This window comes from Phyllobates terribilis, unplaced genomic scaffold, assembly GCF_046119375.1.
Source record: "Phyllobates terribilis strain yellow unplaced genomic scaffold, ASM4611937v1 Scaffold_11__3_contigs__length_659146591, whole genome shotgun sequence".
Taxonomy (NCBI): Eukaryota; Metazoa; Chordata; class Amphibia; order Anura; family Dendrobatidae; genus Phyllobates; species Phyllobates terribilis.
In genome coordinates, this window is record NW_027362771.1 from 51,855,961 (window position 1) to 51,879,735 (window position 23,775).

Consider the following 23,775-nt stretch of genomic DNA (forward strand, 5'->3'; position numbering starts at 1 on the left):
CTGTGGCATTGTATGATGGCCAGGAAGGACCGTTGTAAGTTGTGATTTTGGGAATCAAGTTATTTTATTCAAATAATCACAGGTAACCAATGTCAACAGAAGATCAGGAAGCCCAGGAGGATGAGCTATTAGCCCTTGCTAGTATTTACTCCGAAGATGAATTTAAGAGGGCAGATGGCGCTCCTGGAGGAGAAATTCAAGTATGCCTGGAATTACCTGCTAATTTCAGTATATCTGTGAAAAGTGAGTAAGAAATGATGCATGGTGTTAGAAGCACATAGATATAACTGCAATATCTGACATATTATGTTTATATGGTTTGATGTACACTAAATTTTGGCAACTTTGGAGCCCCATCATGTGACTGCTGTTTTGTCTCAATATCAAGGATTGACCACATGTAAACGCATGGTGTTGTTTTTTGTTTCTTTTTACAAACAATATTGCTCAATCTTTCAAATTCTGTAAAGGTACACTTAGTTCATACAATGCAGATGCGTTGCACTTTTTTTTCCGCAATCACATCCAAAGCGCATTGTCACAATTATTTTTAATCACAGCAAAAACGTTGTGGTTCTACTGTTGTCATGGCAAAAGAAAACCGCTAGTTAAGGGGGATGACCAAGACTGGTAAAGGCATGTGAATGTATAATATTTGATATATAATTTTTATTTTTGCCATTAAAATTGAAAATATTAAAATTTCCCTATTTCTGAGCAATAATCTGTGGATTTGGGGAAAGGATCGGCCGGGGTCCCCACTGTTTTATAATCCCAGTGTCATGTTTAGCACTATATCAATGAACACTATCAATTCATGTTATAGCCATTGCCAAAGTATTTTATACCATCCCATTGATTGATACACTGGCTGATATATAGTTAAGCTATGGCAGACATAGTCTACCTATATGGTAATTGTGCTGCTACTCAATTAACAATATTGTCTGTAAGGATTAATTCCTCACTAAACAAAGGGCAAATTATTCAAGGTTGTCCCAATTATTGACTGGGATTATAAGAAAGTGGAAACCCCAGTCTATACTCTCTCCACCCCCAAATCAGGATACCAGTGGCCAGAAATGGGGACATTTTAATATTTTACATTTTAATGGCAATAATAAAAGTTATATATTAAATATTATACATTCATATTTCTTTATCCTTCTTAGCCCTCCCCACTTATTATTGAAGTTACTCAGTGGTGTGCACTATATGTCGATGTCAGTAGAGAAAGGTAATGTCTTTATGCAAAATAAAATCCCAAAACGTGAATACAACCCAGGTGGTCTGCAGGATATGTGATAATTCCCTGATTGCGCGCTCAACCACAGGCATTCCAACAATCCCAAGATTGGGGCTCTAAAATATCCCATCGAAATGGAGCTGTGACCACGCATGGGCCACTCGTTTATTGTCTGTGGGACTGCTGAAGCATATTCTCTATCTTTGAGGGGCCCAGAGCTCTGTTCTCAGGGTTGGTGGGAGTCTCAGCAGTCAGATCCCCACTGATCAGAAAGGTGTAACCTATCCTGTGGATCACTGATGACTCTCAATGTTGGAAGTATATTGTTAACAGAAGTCCATGGGGGGTCTGATAGATTTGCCTTATCTATGTGAACAGGAGAGATGTGCACAGTGGTCATAAATTGCCATTCTTCTGGTACAACCAGAAATGGACTATTGTGTTAGAGGACTTAGATGTGCCCGTATATCATAGAAGCTCATGATTGAATGACTGCCCAACATACCATTGGCATGGATGTGTTTTCAGTGTAGAGAAATGGGATCAGGCAAGTTGAAATCCAATGTTTAATTATTCTGTTCCCCAACATCTGCTTTTGGTGGAGAGTCCCCTTTATACACCTACAACAGTCATCTGTCACACCAAAATCTTTGCATTTGGCTGACTTTCCTAAATGTGTATGATCACTTTGGTGGAAAGTTGTCAGCTCAAGTCCACTGCAACTTCCAGTATTGTTTTATCATATGGTCTATTGACTTCTTCAGCCCCACATTGATTTAATATAATCCAACAATGGATGGATGTACTACATGTGGTTGTCCTGAGGAGGGATGCAGATGGACTCTGAAACGCGTTGTCAAATAAACCACTTTTCCTGAGACCCTCATTTTTGGATTATATTTAATCAGCAGCACAGATCAAAATCCACCGTACCCTGATATCTCTTCAAAAACACTTGTGGATATTGCAGCAGCTGACATCCTCGCTTCATTAGTGGTTTTGTCACACACAACCCCATCAGGTGAGCAAAAGCCTTTACACCCTCACATTTTTACTTGGATAAGACCCTATTGCACTTTGCATTTTTTTTTATCTGTTTTTTCCCTGACTTTGAGAACTGCAGTTTTTTTCAATCTGCGGTATGTCTATTCTTTCAGCGTTTTTGCAATATTTTTTCACCCATAAAAAAATGGAACAAAAGCTGCAAAAACGCAACGGCGTTTTCGTTGTGTTTTTGGTGAATTAAGCTAACTTTATTAAACATGTACTGTAGACATAGCACACATGAAATCTGCATTCAAAAATGTGTTCAAATTCTGGGAAAACGCCACAAAATTGCTGAAAACAGGCATTTTGAATACTGCATTTTTGGCTGCAGAAAAAAACCCGCTGTGTGTAAACATAGCCTTAGGCAAGGTAGATTTTTTTTAATTACTAGTATGCCCATTAACTTGTGGATTTTATGTAGATATGTAGATTTCTAGCTGATATCTCCTATTTACTTTAATCTGTAATGAAGTTGTCAAATGCCCGTGTCCTTTCATATTATGTTCTAATCTACATAAAAATGTTTATAAATTCTGCATGAAAAGATCTGCAGTTAAAGACTAAATCCAAACCTTCAAATATTACATTTAATATATTGCATGTGGATTTGACCTAAAACTAATCTGCACTTACTTTGCATTTGTAAAATTAGTAAAAAAAAATTCTGCTGAAGTTGTAAAACTCGGCTTCTTGTAATGCGAAGAGAAGGCCTAATGATATAGACGTGAAGTTACAGGAAATGTTGTTAATATTTCATGATTGAACTGGTTTAGAACTATGTACCCCGATTCATCAAAGTGATTTTACCCCAGAAAACTAGTGTAGACTAGAACACTTTGAAAAATTGCAAAATGTTTGCACAAAGTGATGTTGGGCAAAAATTTTGCGACGTTTGGCATTTTCCTGCCAGGATCGAGCAGCTTAGCCAAAATGTGTGAAGCGGAGGAGGAGCCTTGATGGGGCGTGGCCACACCCACCTGTCAAAATCTTTAAAACTGGCTAGAGTAACGTTTTTGGCAAGGCGCACAAAGGAACACAGTACTGATAAGATGTGCCAAATTTATTAAGCGGTAAGCTCCTCAATGAATTTGGCGCATCTTATTCCTGCCGTTTCGTACACCAGCCTTAATGAATCAGGACCTATGTGTTTTTAGGAAACGCAAATTATCGCATATGAGCTGCTAAATGTGAAATTATGATGCTGTGATAAATGCGGTAATTCAATATTAGACTTTCTTTAATGCTTTTTATTAATTTTCTTTTCTTTCAAGGCAACAGTGCTGCAGAATGTTTTCCTGAGAACTTTGAGAACACTGTGTCCTTCCTGCCACCAATTGTGCTAAACTTTGAACTTCTCCCAGATTACCCATCCACTGCACCCCCGGATTTCACACTAAGCTGCAAGTGGCTTTCACCAAAACAGGTTACTGATTATTTCCTATACTGACAAAAAACATTTAACAAAAATGGTTTACATTTATGGGAAGGTTTCTCGGCATGGCTATTTTAGTTTTTTTTTTAATTTTTATTTTCGTCTTTTCCTCTTCATCTTCCAAGAGCCATAACTTTTTTACCGACATAGCTGTGTGAGGGCTTATTTTTTGAAAGACGAGTTGTACTTTTGGATCACACCATTCATTTTATCTTGCGTCCTGAGCTAACGTTACCAACTTGGAGTAGTCACGATGCTTTGAATGGCTCTTGTTGCGTTTTCTTGTAGTGTTGTGGCTGCTGAAAAAACTTAACGTATTTTTCGGATCATAAGACGTACTTTTTTCCCCCAAATTAGGGAGGAAAATGGGGGGTGCGTCTTATGGTCCGAATGTATCTTACTGGGGAGTTGCAGTTGTGGTGGAGCAGGATTGCAGGAAACAGGGTCCCTCTGTTCCCTCCTTCAGGAACCCAGCGGTTGCAGCAGAAGAGGTGAGTTGCTACTGGGCCGGTGTCGGCGGTAAGGCAGAGCGGCGTGCGCTGCTTTTCCGGTGGCCACGGCCATCTTCCTGAAGCCATGAACTACAGGAAGATGGATTCAGATGGAACCCTTGGCGGAAGATTCCCTGTAATGAGACAGAAGGAGGCACCGTGGATGCTGTCTGGCCTGTGCTCCCACTATGTCCGTCTTTTTATTAGGCGTGCATAAATGTGCCGTCGGACACCGTTTTGTGAACCTCTGAAAAAAATTACACCGCTAAACAGAGGCCAGACGGAGTCCAGAGTAACTCTGCTGCCTCATTATAGTGAATGAATCCCTCAGGATAGGGTTAGGGGTTAGTATTAGGGTTGTGTTAGGGGTTAGTATTAGGGTTGTGTTAGGGTTAGGGTTGTGTTGGGGTTAGGGTTATGTTGTGGTTAGGGTTGTGTTAAGGATAGGGTTGGGGTTAGGTTTGTATTAGGGTTGAGATTTTTTCAGAAGTAAAGAAAAAAAAAATGATGACGATATGGCGACTAGTGTTTAGCGCAAGTGCTCAATACTTGAGTTTGCATTGGGTGCTCGGGTATGCATCGAGTATCGCGGGTGCTTGAGTGACATGCTCAAGTCTCCTCTCCATGTGTTTTACGGCTGTTATACAGCCAAAAAGACCACATGGGGATTGCTTGCCATACACAAGCAATCCCCGCGTGTTTTTTTTTTGGTGTGGTTAACAACCATGAAACATGCGGGGCAGGGACTCGAGCATGTCACTCGAGCAACCTCGAGTGCCCGATGCAAACTCAAGTAGCGAGCACTTGCTCTCAAGACTAATGACAACATATTCAGTATGATGACCTAATGTTATCAAATTTTGTGTCGTACCTCTGGGTTCAAAATGTTCATTAAACCCCTTGATAAAATCTTTGAGGGGTGTAGTTTCCAAAATAGGGCCACTTGTGGGGGATATCCACTGTTTAAGCACATCAGGGGCTCCCCAAACGCAACATATGGGGTATCTGCGTGCTCAGGAGAAATTGCACAACAAATTTTATGGTTCATTTTTTCCTGTTACCATTACAAAATTAAAAAAAAATTGGGTCTAAAGTAACATTTTTGTGAAAAAAAGTTAAATGTTCATTGTTTTCTTCCACATTCCAAAAATTCCTGTGACGCACCTAAAGAGTTACTAAACTTCTTGAATGTGGTTTTGAGCACCTTGAGGGGTGAAGTTTTTAGAATGGTGTCACTTTTGGGTATTTTCTGTCATAAAGGCCCCTCAAAGTCACTTCAAATGTGATGCGGTCCCTAAAAAAAATGGTTTTGTAAATTTTGTTGGAAAAATTAGAAATCGCTGGCTACTTTTAACCCTTATAACTTCCTAGCAAAAAAAAATATTTTGGTTCCAAGATTGTGCTGACGTAAAGTAGACATGTGGGAAATGTTATTTATTAACTATTTTGTGTGACATATCTCTCTGGTTTAAGGGCATGAAAATTTAAAGTTGGAAAATTGCAAAAAATTTTGCCAAATTTCCGTTTTTTTCACGAATAAACATCAGCCATATGAATTCAATTTTACCACTATCATGAAGTACAATATGTCACGAGAAAACATTCTCAGAATCAGGGGGATCCGTTGAAGCGTTAGAGTTATTACCTCATAAAGTGACAGTGGTCAGAATTGTAAAAATTGGCCTGGTCATTAACGTGCAAACTACCTTTGGGGTTAAAGGGGTTAAAAATAAAGATGTTAAGAAAAACATAATTGGGATCAATATGGCCATAAAAGTGTGATCTACCAAAATATAAAACGAATTAACCCAATTGGTAAGCAAAGTAGAGAAAAAAAGTTTAAAATGCCAGAATTGCAATTTTTTGGTTGCTGCAATGCTGAAAAAATGCAAAAAGAAGTTACCGTATTTTAATGCCATATCTATCCCTAAACGGTATGAATGTTCATTTCAGCGCTTACACTGCTCCATTGATGGAAATTTTAAAAAGTTAGGGGTCTTGTAATATGGTGACAAAAAACAAAAAATGTATTTTTAAAAATGTCTTCATTTTTTTCACCACTAAACTAAAAAAAAAGCTGGACAAGTTTGGTATCGCCGCTATTGTACTAACTTGCAGAATCATGATACCAGGTCAATTTTAGCACACGAACACCGTTAAAATAAAACCCAAAAAAACATGTCGGAATTGAGAGGATTTTTTTTTCAGTTTCACCTCACTTGGATTTTTTCACCCTGTTTTTCAGGACATTGTCTTGTAAAATTAATAGTGTTATTCAAAAGGATAACTTGTGAAGCAAAAAACAAACACTCAATTGACAATATCATTGTAAAAATTAGAAAAGTTCTGGCACTTGAAAAAAAGGAGAGGAAATTTTGAAAATGCAAAAAGGATAATTGGCTGTGTCAGAATGGAGTTTAACAGGCTTTTGAGCATCAAAACAAAAAACATCACCCCTCAAAGATGTCACTCATAAGCATTTTGACTTTATAGGTGTTCCCTAAAACATGGGTGTACCCTGATGCACTCTCACACGCCTTGTATAACATCACCCCCATACCTTACACTTTAACAAAGTAAAATCACAGTGATCAAAAGCCAATAATTAGTAAATCATCCCCCTTCCCCTGTGTCATTCCCTTAGATAATTACAAATTTTCTTTTTTTCTTTGCCGTTAGGGTTGTGGTTAGGATTGGACTTAGAGTTGAGGTTAGGGTTTTTTCAAAAGTAAAAAAGAAATGATGACGATATGACCACTAGTGTTGAGCGCAGGTGCTCGCTACTTGAGTTTGCATCGGGTGCTCGGGTATATGCACGAGTATCGCGGGTCCTCATGTGATGTGCTCAAGTCTCTGCCCTACATGTTTTGCGGCTGTTAAACACCCCAAAAAAACATGCGACGATTGCCTGCCATACACGAGAAATCCTGCATGTTTTTTTGGGGTGTCTAACAGCCGCGAAACATGTGGGGTTTGGACTCATGCATGTCACTCAAGCACCTGCGATAATCGGTGCATACCTGAGCACCCGATGCAAACTCTAATAGTGAGCACTTGCACTCAACAATAATGATAACATATTCAATATGATGATCTAATGTTATCAAATTCTGTGTAGTACCTTTGGGTTCAAAATCCTCACTATACCGCTGGATAAAATCCTTGAGGGATGTAGTTTCCAATATGGGGTCACTTGTGTTTTTTTTTTACTGTTTAGGCACATCAGGGGCTCTCCAAACGTGACATGGCGTCCACTGTCCAGACAATTTTGCATTCAAAGCGTCAAACGGTGCTCCTTCCCTTCCGAGCCTTGCTGTGCATCCAAACAATGTTTTTCCCCCACATATGGGATATCGACGTGCTCGGCAAAAATTGCACAACAAATTATGAGGTTCATTTTCTCCTGTTACCCTTGTGAAAATAAAAAAAAATTGGGTTTAAATTTTTGGGAAAAAAAGATAAATGTTCATTTTTTCCTTTCACACTGCTTCAGTTCCTGGGAAGTACCTAAAGGGTTAATAAACTTCTTGAATGTGGTATTGAGCACCTTGAGGGGTGCAGTTTTTAGAATGGTGTCACTTTTGGGTATTTTCTGTCATATAGACCCCTCAAAGTCACTTCACATGTGATGTGGTCCCTAAAAAAAATGCTTTTGTAAATTTTGTTGGAAAAATGAGAAATCGCTGGTCAACTTTTAACCCCTTCTAACTACCTAATAAAAAAAAATTATGTTTCAAAAATTGTGCTGATGTAAAGTAGACATGTGGGAAATGTTATTTATTAACCAATTTGTGTGACACATGTCTCTGGTTTAAGGGCATAAAAATGAAAAGTTTGAAAATTATGACATTTTCCAAATTTCCAATTTTTTTCACAAATAAACGCTAAAATAAAATTTTTATCGAACATATTTTTACCACTATCATGAGTTATTACCTCATAAAGTGACACTGGTCAGATTTTAAAAAAATGAAACTCGGTCATTAACGTACAAAGTGGCATAGCCCTTAAGGGGTTAAGTAAGACTGCCTGCGGACAAAAACTTTGGAAAAGTGCTCAGGATACAATAAGAAAAAAAAAATGCTGGTATTTCCTGAAGTATCTTCCTCTTGAAAAACTCAGTGGGGTCACCAGAGTTATTACCGCATAAAGTGATACTGGTCAGAGTTGTAAAATTTGGTCTGCTCATTAAGGTCAAAATTGTCTCAGTCACTAAGGGGTTAATACACGCTCATTGGATACATCAATACAAAAAATACAGTTTGTTTCAGCCTATTGCTGCTAATGTATATGTGAATTTCATGAATGAATAGGAAGTATGATTCTAGAATAGCCTTAGTGGTCTGTGTGAAAATTTCAAGATTTCCTTTTTTTTTTTTTTAATACAGATAGTGATCTTCGAAGAAAAAAAACTCTCCAAAATATGTATTACACGTAAAGATCTGATTTGAATATTAGGTACATTTTTGATGAATACATTGCCTTCAACGCAATCTTCCATACTATTATTGCATTGTGTTAAGACATCACTGTGTCTAAGGACAGGGTGAGAAAATAGTGATGGCTGTTGTCACGGTCAGCAGCCCCCACTGCTCATCACAGTCATGGAGAAGGAAGGGCTAAAATTGTACATATCTTCTAGAGTTTAGTATTGTGTGCTATGTTTACTCATAAACATTTCCTGTATTTTATGAGTTTTTTTTAGAGGGAATCTGTCTCCAGGTTTTGCCACCTAATATGAGAGCAGCGTAATGTAGAAATGGATAACCTGATTCCAGTAATGTGTCACTTGGCTGCTCACTACAGTTTTGATAAAATCACATTTTTATCAACGGGAAATTATCATTAAATGATTAAAAAACCTGCTGTCATGTAGTCCTCAATATTCATGGTGGGTAGCAAAATCCTGGGACAGATTTCCTTTAGCTTGAAATTAAAGCATGCTTACTTCCCCACTCTGTCCTTTCCCTTCATGCTGGGTAGTGATATGACGATGAAGAGGCCGAGACTATGGTAATGAAGAGAAATAGCGCATGTGCATCAGATGTAGCAAGAAGGAGATATACAGTATCAGTCAAAAGTTTGGATACCTGTTCATACAATGTGTTTTCTTGCTCTTATTTATGCAAATAGCCTCTTTAGAGGAAGATGACTTGAACTTAAGTCCTCCTTTTATAGGAAGCTATCCTAAAAGTCAATATCAACCCTATAATAAGTCTTGCCACATGTCTTTGGATAAGAAGCCGATCCAGAAATTCCATTTGTAGATAGATTTGCCCTTCATCGAAGGGCAAAGTAGGAGGTCTGATTTGGCTCGGAGAGAGACCTCTGACTGTGGTTTAAGGGGAAACATTTCTCCTTGTGGAGTATGCCATTTTGGCATAAGGAGACCTATAGGCCATGCAATGCTCCTCTGGGAATTTGTATATGCAAATAGACTCTTCAGCGGAGAAGAGGACTTGAATTCTAATGCCATTCCACTTATTGGCTGTAGCAATCTTAAAAGCCTGTATCGTCCCTTTAACAATTCCCCTTAGACCACTAGTCAGAAGCCTCTCACCTGGCCAAATCAAACCTCCTGCTTTGCACTGATCAGGGGCAAAACCCCTGAAATCTGCAAATGGAATGTCTGGCTTGGCTTCTTATCATGTCTTTTGCCAAGGCACATTAAAGGGTCAATATACTTTTAAGGTTGCTACATTTAACTTTTAAAAGGAACATTGCATGGTCTCCTTACATCAGTTTGGCACTCTCCACAAACAGAAATGTTCCCCCTTAAACTTATTGTTCTTACTAAAATGTGTACATTGTAGATTCACACCGAAAGGCAGCAAAACCATGAAGGAACATGTGTGAAACAAACCAGAAGATGTGTCAAACCTTAAATTCCTCAAAGTACAGGCATGCTTTTTCATTGGAAAGCCATTCCAGGTGATTGCCTGTTGAAACTGCTTGAAATAATGCCATGGATGTGTAAAGCTGTCATCAGAGTATAAGTGAGGTAACTTTGAGGAGTCTAAGGTTACCAGATGTTCTGGTTGTTTCACAAATGTTTTTTTACGCTTTGTTTCCATATATGTTCCTTTGTGATTTTGCTGCCTTCAGTCTGAATCTACAGTGTGCACATTCCAATAAGAGCAGGGAAAACCATTGCATGAACAGATGTTTCCAAACCTTTGACTGGTACTGTAGTTAGGTAGGATTGCTGAGGCTGTGTGTGCGGGGCTATATTTTGTGCAGAACTGGGAGAAAGACAGGAAGTATACCGACCAATGCTGCAGAAGAGTAAGTAAAGAGCCTAAAATAGGTGAAAATTATACTGGAAAGTGACGTTTTTTTCATGGTTAAAATAATGGAATTTAAATAGTGATGAGCGAGCATGTTCAGATATCGAGTTATCTGAGCGCACTTGACTTCGGATAAAGTAGCCGGCGTGCTCGAGTCAAATGCTCGGGTACCACAGCCGCATGTATCATGGCTGATACACTGCCGCTAATACATGGGCATTCTCCGCATGTTTAACAGCAGTGTATCCGCCACGACATATGCGGCCGCGGGTACCCGAGCATTTGACTTGAGCACGCCGGCTACTTTATCCGAACCCAAGTGCGTTCAGATAACTTGATATCCGAGCATGCTCACTTATCTCTAGATTTAAACCCTTCATATGTGAATTACAACTTTTTTCTAAAAACAGTCCAAAAATGTTTTTCAACATGATTGATTTTTTTTATTTCAGCTCACTCTGTTATGTCAGCATCTAGATGAGCTATGGGAGGAGAACAGGGGATGTGTTGTCTTGTTCCCATGGATTCAGTTTCTAAAGGAAGAGACACTTGATCTCTTGAATATAAAATCTCCATATGAAATTGAGCTGTCTAGCAATGGTCTACAGAACTGGATGCAACCCCCTGAAAAGACCCCTGCTGATGGGGTCTTATTGGAAAGAGGATCATTTGACAAGCGGGCCATACAGGACGTGCAGTCAGTGTCTGCCCTGGTCAAATACATCTTGGTCTTCAGTGAAGCTCAGGAGAAGAAGGTTTTTGATAGCAAACCATTCTTGTGCAATATCTGTTTTATGGAGAAGCTGGGCAGTGAGTGCACCCACTTTAAGGACTGCCAGCATGTGTACTGTAACAGCTGTCTCAAAGACTACTTTGAAATCCAGATTAAGGACGGACAAGTTCATGCACTAAACTGCCCTGAACCAAAGTGCAAATCTGTTGCAACACCAGCTCAGGTAAGTGAGAGCTCTTTGAGTCATTTGCCATACAAAAAAGTGAAAAAAACTTTCTACTTTCCACCAAAATACTAGTAATTAAAGGGAACCTGTCACTAAATTCATGCTGCCCAAACCACGGGCTACATGATTCAGGCTGCGCAATTTCATCCAGGTATGTCTTTATCTGAAATTCTGTAGTGTTTTAGAGAAAATATAGTTTGAAATGGTGACCGCCGGTCACTGACCAGGAACTATAGCGAGAGATGAGATTAGTCCGACTCAGCCCTTGGTGGACTTGTCCCTGCACCATACTTTATTAACAAGTCTCTCCCTATGTACAGAAATGGGAGAAACCTGCCTGTCAGCTGGAGCGCAGCCGAGAGAATCCTGCCAGGGACTGTGCCAAACTAGTTAGGTGTTTCCCTATAATCTCTGGCCGGCTTTTCAAACTGCGTGAATAAAACATACCTGGCTCATGGTTTGGGCAACATGAATCAATTAACAGGGTCCATTAAAGGCTTAAAGATGTGTACAGAGGAAAACAATTAATAAAACTCTTAGTTCAATTTCAATAGAACTTCCAATGTTTGAAAACTGTTAGACACTGAAGGCCCCTATACACAGCTGATTAAAGTTATCCAACCTTCTGAGCATCATGTGTGTTGGGGCATGCTGATTCTTCTCCTGATGAGGATCAGGCAGTTTGAAATCATACACATACACTTGATCCTTTGGTTCACCAGGGGAATAAGCTCTTTGAAAACACATAAATGCTAAGCTGAGCCTAAAGTTCATGTGTGTAGGGGCGAAGATAAGTTTTCGGCCAACCGGCATATGGACACTTTAGGCTTCCCCAACATGTTTTGGTGACTTGCAGCAACCTTGATGAATCAGAAACTATTGGCCACATCAAGTTTGTGTTCTTAAATGTTAATGTTGTCATACCACAAAATGCTAAAAAATAGAAAGTATAATGTGTCTCATTCAGTCATTTCGACACAAAATAAAAAGTTTTACGATCCAGAGTGTGAACGTGAGAAAAATGTACAAAATTATGTTTACTGCTCAGGCAGATAACAGGAAACCCTTTTTTATGAATACAATTTTTTTTTTTTGTTAAAAAAAAACAAATAACATTAAATAGCTCTCACATGTTTGGTTTCACCATTTGCTTAGTTTCATGCTGCTTAAACCACGGTCAGCATGAATCAGCCCTGGGCTGCATGTTTGCATAAGTGTTTCACTCCAGGTAATTGACTTGTATTTCCCATGTGTGTGCTTCGCAAAAGACCTGGTAATCGGTGTGAGCTTTGCGGCGAGAAACCGGCCTGGAGCGCTGCTGGACTAGGGTCACCTCTGCCTATGTTCCCCGGCCAGATCTTTAAACAATGTTTTCTCTGAAATCCTCAGAGCATTTGAGAAAAACATTCCTGGCTTCAGTTGTGCAGGCTTATGATGCCTGTGGTATGGGCAGCATGAATCAAGTGACTGGTTCCCTTTAAATTGGACCTTTTACCATTTTTTCCATGACAAACTGGCCACATTATCATAAATTGGTTGAAGATGTCAATAAAACGTAATTTTTATTTTATTATTTCTCAAGTCTGATGCTACTATATTATCTTGTAAAGTTTATATGCTAATTGTCACTATAACAACAGTTAACAGAGATTCTTTGGGGGTGTTTACTTTTTCCTCTGCATGGCATTACCCAATCATAGGCAGGCAGTGTCATGCAGGCAAAAAAAAAAACATGAGAGAAAAGCTCAGAAGAGGCTTTTTTTTCCCTGCATGATGCTGCCTCCTTATAATTGGGAAACATTCTGCAGGGAAAAAAGTAGATGTTCCCAGCGGGGAATCTCTCCTAACACCTCCTTGGTTATAGTGGAACTTAGCATATAAACTTTATGAGCTTATGAGCTAAAATCGCCACAACGGAAATGAGAAATACTTTGTATTCAGATTTTCAGCTACTTTATTATGATGTGGCCAGTTAGGCAAATGAGTAGTCTTAAAGTCTTTCAAAAGCAAGGACAAATAAAGCAGTTATTATGTAAAGCCAAGGACTGAATCCAGGCTATTTATTGTATTGCATGGAGAAGATGTTGAGTGACATCTTCTGCTCTGGATTCCATATTTGAGTACAAACAGTAAATTGTTCATGTCCTTTTGACTTCCAGGTAAAGAATCTGGTAGAGGATCAGCTTTTTAGCCGCTATGATCGTCTCCTCCTGCAATCAAGCTTGGATTTAATGGCCGATGTTGTTTACTGCCCACGTCCAGGCTGTCAGACCCCAGTCATGCAGGAGCCAGAGGATACTATGGGCATATGCTCAGCCTGCCAATATGCATTTTGTATCCTGTGTAAAATGACCTTCCATGGACTCTCCTCTTGCAAAGTAACTGCAGGTATGTTCAATAGTTTTTGTCTCTGTGGAACAAGCAGAAAAATACATTTTTGGGTTGTTTTCAACAAGTAATAATATCATAAAAGTTAGTTTTCTGGGATTTGAGGCTGGAGACTGCAGCATGAAGGATCTGACAAAAATTAGACTTTTGACCATTATACATTATTCTTCCAGTCACAGTCCTCTCAGTTTTTTGGAAAAAAACCACCACCATTTTCTGGAGTCTGGAAATTCATACCTTCATGCTTACTTTCTGTAAAAAAATTCAATACCCTCTCCCAGGTACAGTAAAGGAGCTAACCAACACCTCATTTTACTGATGTAATACTTCAACCACTTCAACATAGTCCAACTAAAGGTCAGAAGAACTAAACATTTACCTGGGCAGACAGATTTACTTCAGGTTGGATTTGCGGGATCAAAGTTTTTGGTGTGAAAAAACTCATTAAATTCTTTTTTTAAAATAATTAAAATCTGAAATAAAAGTCATATCAGTCAGTCTGCTGAATGAACATCAATAATCCTTAGTATTTATTATATTTACCCTCCTTACTCTCAGAAAAACTCATCTCTTTGCGTCAAGACTATTTGGCTGCAGATGATGAAGGCAAGAAATTCCTGGAGAAGAGATATGGAAAGAGAGTAATCCAGAAAGCTGTGGAAGAAATGGAGAGTATGGATTGGCTGGAGCAGAACTCCAAGTGTTGTCCTCGCTGTGGAACTCATATTCAGGTTGAATACTAATTACTCTTTGCAGACCCAATAATAGGGAAAATAGGCCCACTTACAGTCACTATTGTGACCAATAGGGCTGAGCTATGCCGAGAAAGAACTATCAACAGCCTCCTACTACTGGCATCCCTGTAATCAAATGACCAATCACATGACTACCAGGACAAACAGAGTTAGCACCTTCACTCCATGAACAAGCACAATGCTCATCCAGCATATGTGGCTACTGCAAAGACTGGAGTCATGAAGACTGCTAATGTCTTCTCTCCAGAGTCCCATGCAGGCTTTGACTGCTATGCATTTGACAATCAGCTTTCTGATGTAGCTGGCTAAAAAACAGATCATAAGTATACATTGGTTTACGGACCAGCACCAACTGCGTAACATTTACATTTTTCATCAGTTCACTGCCTTTTCACTTTTTAATAGATGTTTGATAAGGCAGTGATTATTCATCCCAGAATCATGATCCAAGGATGACCGTTGCCTAATAATGTTCTATGACCCCTGTTGGCAGAGATGTAGCAGAAGGAAGCACTGTCCTTGTTGGCAGTGTTCACTTAACTTTTTATATAGCAAGGTCAAAAGCGACCCCTCCATGTGAAAGGGGTCGGCCACTACTCGGATAACCTCTTGTCAATTGCTTTCATTCCCCCCTTGTAAAATAAAAGAAGCCTATACTCACATCCGGGGCTAGCACCATTCTACCAATGTCGGCGCCTGATCTCCCAGGTCCTGTGTAATGTTGTTATGCCACTTAAACTGCAGCCAGTCAGCAGCCGCTTTACTCTCACTTCTTTCAGACGTAACTGATGTTTGGAGGAAGTCTGAGAACAGCAGCCGGCTGTGACTGGGCCCGTGCGGGAGAGGGGTCCACCCACCCCAGCACTTACTTCAGCTGGATGTGCCTCCAAGGATGGCGCTCAGGGACTCACCGGCTCCCTGCGCTGCAATACACACTGCCGGCCAATCAGAGGCTGGCAGCTGAGACACATATACCAGGATGGGAGACATATATACAATGATGGGGGACATACCGGTATATACCAGGATGGAGGACATATACACCAGTATGGGGCACAGCATTGGGGATATATACTAGAAAGGGACCCAGGATGGGCGGCATGTATACCAAGTAGGGGAACATATATACCAGGAAGAGACCCAGGATGGGGGACATGTATGCCAGGAAGGGGTCCAGGATGGGGGAAATATATAAAATTGAAAAAATGCACTCCAAACAGCATTGATATGCTATAAGAAATGTACTGTATTCAATTTCCTTTTGTTACAATTTCAATAGCAATTTCATATTTTGTATATTATAATATACAGATGAAATCCTTGTTTGGCAGTTGTAAACATTTTCTGTTGGCACAAATGCCACCAATATAAGATCCGGACTCCAAGACATGTAGCAAACACCAGTCTTGATAAAGCTCTGCATTATATAAGTAGTGCAGTATATTGTCTGTGCAATGAAAGGATTGCACAGACAATACCAGTACTACCAGTACATTAAAGATGCGGTACCAATAATAACTACAGCTCATTATGCAAAAAACAAGCACCCAAACATCACTGTAGTCAGGAAAATGAAAAAGTTATTTTTCTCAGAATATGTTTCAAAAAAGTTCATAAATAATAATATTCCCTATATGACTAGTTTACATCAGCATCATTTTTCCAACAATCTTTTATTTTGTTAAGATGTTAGACGGGTTAAAAGTTTAGCTGAAAATTTACATTTTTTCAAGGAAACTTGCAAATCATATTATTTTACTGACTAATTCAGGTGTGAAGCGACTTTGGCAGGTCTATTTATTGTTAAACCTCCAAACGTGATACAATTTTAAAAACGTCACCCCTCAGTGTATTCAAAACTGCTATCAGAAAGGATGTTATTTTTTTAGGGGCTTCACATGAATTAATGAGTAAAAAATGAAACCTTACATTTTGTCCACTAAACTATTGCTTTAGCCCCACATTTATCATGCTCATAAGGGGTAATAGGAGAAAATTAACCCAACAGTTCTCCCAAACGCAGCAATACATAATATGCCATATTTGAAGAACTCCTAAGTTGCTAATACAGCAGAAACCCCAACGAGTGACCCAATTTTGGAAACTATATTCCTCAAGGAATTTATTTAGAGGTGTAGTGACTACAAGTGCTTCCCAAAAGGAATTCAGACACACAAATTACTTTTTTTTCACAAAAATATTGCTTTAGCCTAGCATTTATCATAAAGGGTAGTAGGAAAGTTTGCTATGCAGTTTCCCGTGAATGTGGAAATATTCCTTATCTGTTTCAGAAACTGCTGTTCAGGCACTTGCAGGGTTCAGAAGGGAAGGAGTGAAGCAGGATAGAAGTAGTGAGTGACTTCAACACCGCCCCACTTCTTTTAGCACTGCCCTCAGACGAATTGTCAGCACGGGGTGGTGATAGTTTCATAGTTTTAAGGCTGAAAGAAGACACAAGGCCATTATGTTCAACTGAATGCTAAAATGTTGAGAGGAAGGAAAAACCTCAGGAGGCAAATGCTAATTGACATATATTAGAGGAAAAACTCCTTCCTAGCGCCACTAGTTCCCTGGATCAGCTCAGAGTCTAGTACCCATAACCTTCAACATTATATTTTTCAGGAAAGGCATCCAGGCCCTGATTGAGCTTTTTTAGTGAATCTGAAAAAAAGACCTTTAGATCTCTGTACTTTCTATTCAAATTTCTTGGTACATTGTATTAATGTGCAATTTGTGGACATCTTGTAAGGGCTTGAGAGGGTTATATATAACAATTATTTACAATTTGGGATTACCCAACAAGAACCATTACTAACAAGTCCTAAAACTTAACTTTTATTATAAATTAAAATAGTGGGGTAATACCAAACATGAAACATTCTGTCCCTATATTGCCTAAACAATTCTATTATAGTGTAGAGGCGATTGAGAAAATAACACTTAGTGACACCCTGGGGTGTCAACATTACAAGGCAGATAGGACAGTTTTTACTGGAGCACATGCCCCCCCCCCCAACATGTTTCACCAGAGATGTGGCGTCATCAGGGGATGGGACTGTAGCTAGAATGGTGGCCGGCCAAAAAAGCCTCATGTACAGTATGTAGTATGTATATGTGCTACATACTAGAGCCAATGCGATTACATGGATCTTATTGCAGGAAGTGACTTAGGTAAAACTCAGCCAATCACAAGCGATAATACTACTTACCAGCATTCAGAACACCTTATGTGTTATAAGAAACGCTATCATAGGTTCAATTTTCCTTGGAGTGTCAGCTTCAGCCTTACCATGCTTACCAGCTACCAATCAGAACCAGTGTTGACATTCGCTCACCAATCAGATATTCGTTCGTCATCAGTGATGTCATCATGACATGGCGCAACATGATTGCATAGCAGGACACGCCCCTTCAAAGATGTCTCAACGACAATGATTGGCTGATTATAATAGTGACATGACGCCTCCTGATAGGAGCTCATATGACGAGTCGCCTTGGATACCAAAACTATTTAGCATATTAAAATTGATTACTATTAGCACCATATCATAATATTAGCCACATAATTAAACAGTAGAACGCACCAAAGCTATCTCAACTGCATTAATAGTTTGTTATAATGATGACAGGATGCTTCTTAAATGGAGCATATATAACATGTATACATTGTATTAAGATCGCCCCTAAGCCTTTATTTTTCCAAACTGAACAATCCCAAATTTGATAACCTGTCTTGGCAATTCACCTATTCCATTTATAACTTTGCTTGCTCTTCTCTGTAACTGCTCAAGTTCAGCTATGTCCTTCTTATCCACTAGAGCTCAACATGTTACACAGCCTTCTGTGCAGCTTGACTAGAGACTTATATACATAATGTTCTTGTGTTAAGCATCTACACCTATTTTAATGCATCTTGACAAGTTTATGTGCCTTTACAGCAGTAGCCTGGCAGTGGTAACTAAAGTTGAGTTTGCTGTCCACCCTTACACCCAAGTCTTTTCCAGTGATAGTTTCACCCAGTGTTTTACCATTTAGTACATATAGTAATTGTACCTTTTATTTCCTCTGCTCAAGTGCATGACCTTATTGACCTTATAGTTATCTACATTAAACGTCAATTGCCAATTCTCAGCCCACACCTCCAGCTTATATAAATCCCTCTGTAACATTGAATGATCCTCCTCTGTTTTGATTACCTTGTAGAGTTTAGTATCATCTGCAAACACTGACATTTTCCTTCGTATGTCTTCTACAAGGTTATTAATAATTATGTTAAAAAGAAGAGGGTCCAAAACTTATCCCTGTGCTGCCCCACTCTTAACTGTGACCCAATTAGAATGTGTTTGATAACCATCCTCTGTTTCCTATCAGTAAGCCAGTTGTTAACTAAATTATAAAGTTTCCCCAATTCCAATTGTTCTCATTTTAGAAGCAGTGACACCACCCGCTGATGACGATTCATTTGAGGGCGGTGGTGATGTCACTCACTGCTTCTCTCTCTGCCCCCTGATGATGTCTTCCTTTACAGAAGCAGCGGAGGAGAGAGAAGCGGAGTGCCAACACTGCACTCGCCTCTCCAACAGCGTCACCCAGGATCCAGGACGTCTTCAGAGGGGATGGCAATGCAAGAAACGAATAAGTCACTGCACTTCTACCCCCTGATGATGTCCTGTATCTGTAGGGATGAAAGGCAGCCCCAGCCTCCTGTGACATCACGTTTGAGACTCATTTGAGACTCATCTCAACGAAACTTCACATGAAGTACAGTAAAAAATATATATTTAGCAGTTAGCTAGATAGGGAAAAGTGTAGGGTATTGTATAATAAAGCAAATTACAAAAGTGGTTAGGGTTTAAGTATAGATATTTAGAAAATACATTTTAGGAGCTGGACCACCCCTTTAACCTGTCTTTGCTTAAGATGGATTTAGGATCATATTACAATACCCACCTATAGTTGTTAGGTGGTGGGAGTAATGGGAAGAGCAACTCTGGGGGGACAGAGGCAGAGAGAGAACACAGTAATGCTGTTGGTCTCAGTAAGACTGTTCTTGTTTCTCCCCCGTGCTATATGCACAGCTACACTGCTCAGTACTGGTGTATGATGTATTTCATGCTTTTGAGGGTGTGCTCCAGGGGGTACAGGATCTCCTCTTCTCTGTATGTAGTGTGTATAGGAGACCTCATAGCAGCTAGACTCCTCCCGCTAGCTCAGTGAATACTGAAAATTAGAACCTGCAGAGAGAAAGGTAACATCTCTCTTATATAACTGAATACCACAGGTTATCACAGGATAACTAGATAATACTTTTGTTGCTTTGAACAACTTATTTCCTTCTACCTCTTCCTTCTACTGCATAGAAAATACATTTTCTGGCTCAAACCTCTTATGTTCAAGTTTGCCAACTCTGGGTGAATCCATAATCCTGAAAAGAAAATCGAAAAAGACAAACAATCAGAAAATAAAATTATTAGAACAGTTTAGTCAATGACGGTATTCTCTGTTCTGAATGTCATTGACATATATTTTTTCTTCACAGAAAATTGATGGCTGTAACAAAATGACTTGCACTGGGTGTAAGCTGTACTTTTGCTGGCTCTGTATGAGCACACTGTCTCGAGGAAACCCATATAAACACTACAATGATTCTGCTTCAGAATGCTTTAATCAGTATGTATCCAGCTTGCTTTTAGTAATATGTCTGAGTTATCAAAAAGGGGGTGAGGGGATCATTTGCCATAACAAAATCTTGGCGTTCTCATCTAGTAAACATTTAAGAACTAATATTGAGATAAAGGGTTGTCTCAGGACAGATATTGATGGTATAGTGCTAAATTATGTTAGTCCAGTTGGCTGACAGTGTCCTGACCAATTTGACTATTATTGATTGTTAAAATTACATTGCATTTGTCAGAATGTATATATTTTCACCTGTGTCACTGTGAATATCAATGTTGAGTTCAATAACTCTACCTATGAAACAACGGATGTGTCCCGCACTTGTTCTTGATGAGTGACATAACTATAGAACATTTCTGCAGTTTTGACTTGAGTCTATCCTGGGAACCTGGCTCATTCACAAGAGGTACACAGATGTTTATAGTGTATACATAGCTCCCAGGTTTCAAAGTAGATATATAGGGGAAGATTGTGCCGCATGCTTAAGGCACCATGCCAAAATTATGGGTCACACTCTTAACAACACACCCATTTATCATTTCATTATTCGCTGGCCACATAAAGAAAATATTAGAAAGTGATGGACAATCCCTTTTAAGACTGTATTCACACTACTGCTAAACCCTTCCATTGTACTGTTCATTATATGAACTGTCCTATGGAAAGCAGGCTGGGGATTCATCAATAGATGCGAACAAGCGGAGCCTGACTGTCCTCAATGACCATAGTGAGGCCGGTCGAGGTGTCCATCATATTTCAAATCTAAGTTCTTTGTTCTTACAAGTCCATGCTAATGCCATCTCCTCATTTTTCCTCCAGTCAAGACACTTTGTGGGTATGTGCCCACGATCCGGAGCCGCTGCGGCCCTGACGCTGCTGAATAGCTGCACCACTTCCGCCCTCATTATGCAAATGAGCAGCGCAATTTTTTTTTCCACATGTGAACTTTCCTCATTGATGTTAATCTATGGGGAAAGTCCACATGCGGACCCGCAAGAGAAATTGACTTGCTGCGGTCTGGAAAGACGCGCCGCATGTCAGTTTCTGTGATTGATCCACAGGTGCACAGAGACACATAGTGGACATGGGATTTCTAGAAATCCATCCACTATGCTGTAACATCTGGACGCTGCATAAGCACGCAACTTCAAACCCGCAGCGGCGCCTGATCGTGGGCACATACCCTATAACTTTGAACATCACAATGTGCCCTGAATAGAGGAGAGGCATCTTAAAAGGCGATGTATTCATAGTTAACTCTTTAAAGAGATTTCCCCCCCTTTCATAATTGTGCTCACCATCAACCTGCCCATGTTAAAAATAATATAACTAGTATTATTCTCTTTTCCCCTGCTTCAGTGCCAGATCTCTGCTAATGTATGGCAGCGCTTGTTTAAAAACTAAAGTGGTGATGTCATATCTGTAGAGACTGTGACTGCTGCAGCCAATCACTGAGTTCAGCGGTTTGTGTTGACTAAACCAGGATCATCGTTGATCAGTGGTTGCAATCACAAGTGCTGCAAACATGATGTCACCGCTGCAGCCCATAAGCAGAGACTGCTGATGTGCAGAACTTTAAGAGGGAAAAACACCTTTAATGACCAGCCAATCTTTGTTTTGTTTTCTTTCTGGCTCTCAGTAGCCATAACTTTTTATTTTTTATCTGAGTGGCTGTATAAGGTCTTGTTTTATGTGAGAGAAATATTATTTTTGTCTTTTTTTTTTTTGTGTGTGTGACTCAAATATGAAAAACCGCTGTTTGGGTCTTTTTACTGTTCACATTTAACACTAAATACCCTGTCCAATGAATTCTTCAAGTTATTACAGTCCTATAAAGACATATTAATATAAACATATAATATGGCATAATTTGGCACCGAGGAGATCAGAAAAGATTTTTGACGGACATATTTTTTTTCCCTTTTATTATGTGTATTTTCCACTATAATTGGGGCTCCCTACAGGATCCAGTTACAGGGAAAACAGCCAGAGAGTAAGTAGTCGCTGGCAGAGCTGATCTGAGTCTGCTATATCAGACAGAAAACCTGCAATCATGTGATTGCCTTATCTAATGGAAGGCATCGGCTTTGCGGATGCTTCTAGTCAGTATATTCAGTACATAGTGCTCATTAAGTCTTTTGTGCCTGTGGAAAATAAGAAGAAATCAGAAGCGGTAATAAGCCACTTCTGTCTTCTTAAGGGAGAGCAGAGCAAAGATACGGCTACCTCTCATATCCTGAGTGCAGATGCTGTAGGGGAAACTGGGGTCAGACTGGATTTGTGGCGCGCAGCATGAGCTCAGTAGGTCATTGACGGGTTCACATTTCACAGTGCTTTAATAAGGATAGGAAGAGATGTCAGAGAGGGTGTGATGGCAGTGCGGGACATCCGTAAGACCACCCATGACAGTGGGGCAGAGATCCAAATCCGGAACTTTCCCGCTGTATCTGGGATGGTTGGGGTCTATCTATAAACATGACATAATATTTTGTAAATGAATCTGTGTGCCTAGTAAAGTGATTTCACAGCCTACCTCTACAAAATATTAACAATTTTCTGTGTTTCTTCAATTGCAGGCTGTTCTTGGGCCTGGAAATAGAGGACGGTGTTTTTGATGGTAACTTAGAAGACTGATGTGTGCCTTTGTGGCAAGGGTTCCTGCATGATATTTCCTAATGATTTCCTCTCCAGTTTACCATTGAGCATTACAATGAATGTACTGATTCTTTGTATTGACACATAGAGCACATCAATATTATGCAGCCGAGCAAGAATATTTGTTAATTATAGTTATTTGCTGAAGCACTGTTTTAACTTTTCACTTTTACAAAACCTCTGACATATCACACACGTTATTGAGGGGCTCAAAAAAAAGTCTGTTGATTCAATCTTTAATTTAAGAAGAGAGCAGGTTTTGGCACAGTGATTCTGCTTTGTTTTAACATTTCTTGGGGCCTCAGGACCCAAATCACCACCAATCCAAACTTCTAACATGTCTCCTTGTCATGTCAAAAGTTTTGTAAAAGTGCAGTTACACTTAAACATCTAATAAAGCGTAAATATACTGCCTTAAGTATAATTATCACTGTCAATGTGATTTCATTTGCCAAAAATAAAGTGTTCTGTTCTCACTTGGTTTTTGAAATATTAGTATTGTTTACCTCTGTAAAATGTTGGATGTCAAAAAGACCAAATCATTACACAAATGATACTTTCAAGAGCTATCTGTAAAATTCCAATTAAATGTAGAAGTTCTTTGTTGTACAGGGATATTGCACATACATCATTAAACATATCTCCAGTCTTCCATTTAAAAACATTTTAATCTAAAATAGTACTGTTATCGTTTTTCCACAATTTGCTTCATTCCCTTGCAAAAATCTTATTATGGTGCTCCTTGCTTAGTGAGGAATGACTTAATGCATGGAGTAGCATGAAAAGATTGGAGGGAGGAATACAGAGTTATCTATACCGAAAATAAGCATACTTGG

At 39.4% G+C, this 23,775-nt stretch overlaps 1 protein-coding gene across 3 annotated transcripts in view; it reads left to right on the forward strand.

Moving 5' to 3' along the window:
* RNF14 (ring finger protein 14) overlaps nt 1–23,418 on the forward strand; it is a 63,321-nt gene extending 39,903 nt beyond the window's left edge. For all 3 annotated transcript variants that reach the window (XM_073651247.1, XM_073651246.1, XM_073651248.1), the window contains 7 exons: nt 83–243; nt 3,565–3,716; nt 10,956–11,459; nt 13,622–13,850; nt 14,409–14,581; nt 20,145–20,275; nt 22,861–23,418. In XM_073651247.1, coding sequence (XP_073507348.1) covers nt 90–243; nt 3,565–3,716; nt 10,956–11,459; nt 13,622–13,850; nt 14,409–14,581; nt 20,145–20,275; nt 22,861–22,918 — 1,401 coding nt within the window. In that variant the 5' untranslated portion in view covers nt 83–89 and the 3' untranslated portion in view covers nt 22,919–23,418. The remainder of the gene's footprint in view (nt 1–82; nt 244–3,564; nt 3,717–10,955; nt 11,460–13,621; nt 13,851–14,408; nt 14,582–20,144; nt 20,276–22,860) is intronic.
* The last annotated feature ends 357 nt before the right edge of the window (nt 23,419–23,775 follow it).